At 40.4% G+C, this 1,801-nt stretch overlaps 1 protein-coding gene across 1 annotated transcript in view; it reads right to left on the bottom strand.

Annotated features, from left to right (window-relative positions):
* The window catches only part of LOC106873882 (intraflagellar transport protein 172 homolog), a 94,584-nt gene that overhangs the window by 55,346 nt on the left and 37,437 nt on the right, over positions 1 to 1,801 (bottom strand). The window contains exons 23-24 of the mRNA XM_052977743.1: positions 1,263 to 1,352; positions 141 to 238 (exon numbers count right to left, since the gene is read on the bottom strand). Of these exons, the coding sequence (XP_052833703.1) occupies positions 141 to 238; positions 1,263 to 1,352 (188 nt within the window). The remainder of the gene's footprint in view (positions 1 to 140; positions 239 to 1,262; positions 1,353 to 1,801) is intronic.

Raw genomic sequence — 1,801 nt, forward strand, 5'->3', positions numbered from 1 at the left:
GGACGTCGAGGTTTAAAAAGCTCTCTAATGAAAAGCAAGAGGATATTACAAAATGGTGCAACAGAGGGAGCGATGGACTGAGGTGGCGGAAGGATTGGTAATACAAAAGACGCGGGGGCAGGGCAGATAGATCGTCTTACCTTTCGGCTTCTTTCACTTTGCCCTGATCACGGAGTTTGTCTGCCTGGGTCACATAGAGGGCTGTCACCGCATCGGCATTCATGAATTTGGAAGCGAGCTGCAAGAGAGGGGAGAGACACACAGACAGACAATATGATTAGACAGGCAGAACGAGAAGTTTGGGAATAACGGAAATCTTTGCCATTTTCTTTTTTTTCTCTTCTTTTTTTATTTGTTACTAGTTTCAAACTAAGGGGTGCGACCATGCTGGGGCACACCCATCTAGATGGCACTTGATAATATGCATAATAATTAGTGAAACTAGCACTTCCTCTATGAATGTGTGGGTGTGTGGGTATGGGTGTGTGTGTGTGCATGCATGTGTACGTGTGTACGTATATGTATGTATGTATGTATATAGAGATGTGTGTATGTATGTATGTATGTATACGTGCGTGCATGTATGTATGTATGTATCTATGTATATGTAAGTATGCATGGATGTATGTGTATGTGTGTATGTGTGTATATGTATGTGTATGTATATATATATGTATGTGTGTATGTATGTATGTATGTATGCATGCATGTATATGTGTGTATGTATGTATACGCATATATGTGTGTATGTATGTATAAGTATGCATGTGTACATGCACGTGTATGTATGTGTGTGTATGTATATGTATATATGTTTGTATATGCATGTGTGCATATAAGCATGTATGAATGTATATATATATGTATATGTATGCATGTGTGTATGTATGCATATCTATGTATGTGTATGTATATGTATATGTATATGTATATATATATACATGTGTGTGTGCACGTGTGCATGCATATGTGTGTGTGTGTGTAAACATGTGCATGCTCCTAGCTGGAGCATCTTTGATCACAGGTCTGTTGGATCAGGACCTACCTGTGGCTAAACATCAACAACAAGAAATGACACATTAGTTCATGTAGTCCTAGATACACTGTGTCAATAAAAGATGGGATGCTCACAGCTGGAACACCTTTGATCGTAGGCTTGTTCGATCAGAACTGACCACCTATGGTTAAACGACGACAACAGCAACAACGACGACAACAACAACAACATGACCACCACCACTGCTTTTGTTGTCTTTCTTTACCTTATGAGCCTGCTGCCACATTCCGACTTCGTTGTACATGTCTACTGCCTCCTTCATACAATCCGCAGCCAAATAGAGACGCTCGGCAATCTGTCGAGACAGAAAAAAAAAGCATTGACGATTAAAAAAACCCAGAAAAATGGGAAAAAAAAACATAATTAAAAACATAAACAATGTCATCATCGTCGTCGTCATCACCATCATCATCGATATCATCATCTTCATATATATATATATATATATACATGGTGGGCTTCTTTCAGTTTCCATCTACCAAATCCACTCACAAGGCTTTGGTCGGCCCGAGGCTATAGTAGAAGACACTTGCCCAAGGTGCCATGCAGTGGGACTGAACCCAGAACCATGGTGTTGGGAAGCAAGCTTCTTACTGAACAGCCATGCCTGCACCTATCATCGTCATCATCATCATCGTCGTTTAACGTCCGCTTTCCATGCTAGCATGGGTTGGACGATTTGACTGAGGACTGGTGAACCAGATGGCTACACCAGGCCACCTATATATATATATATGTATATAT

The sequence above is a fragment of the Octopus bimaculoides genome, chromosome 28 (assembly GCF_001194135.2).
Source record: "Octopus bimaculoides isolate UCB-OBI-ISO-001 chromosome 28, ASM119413v2, whole genome shotgun sequence".
Lineage (NCBI taxonomy): Eukaryota > Metazoa > Mollusca > Cephalopoda > Octopoda > Octopodidae > Octopus > Octopus bimaculoides.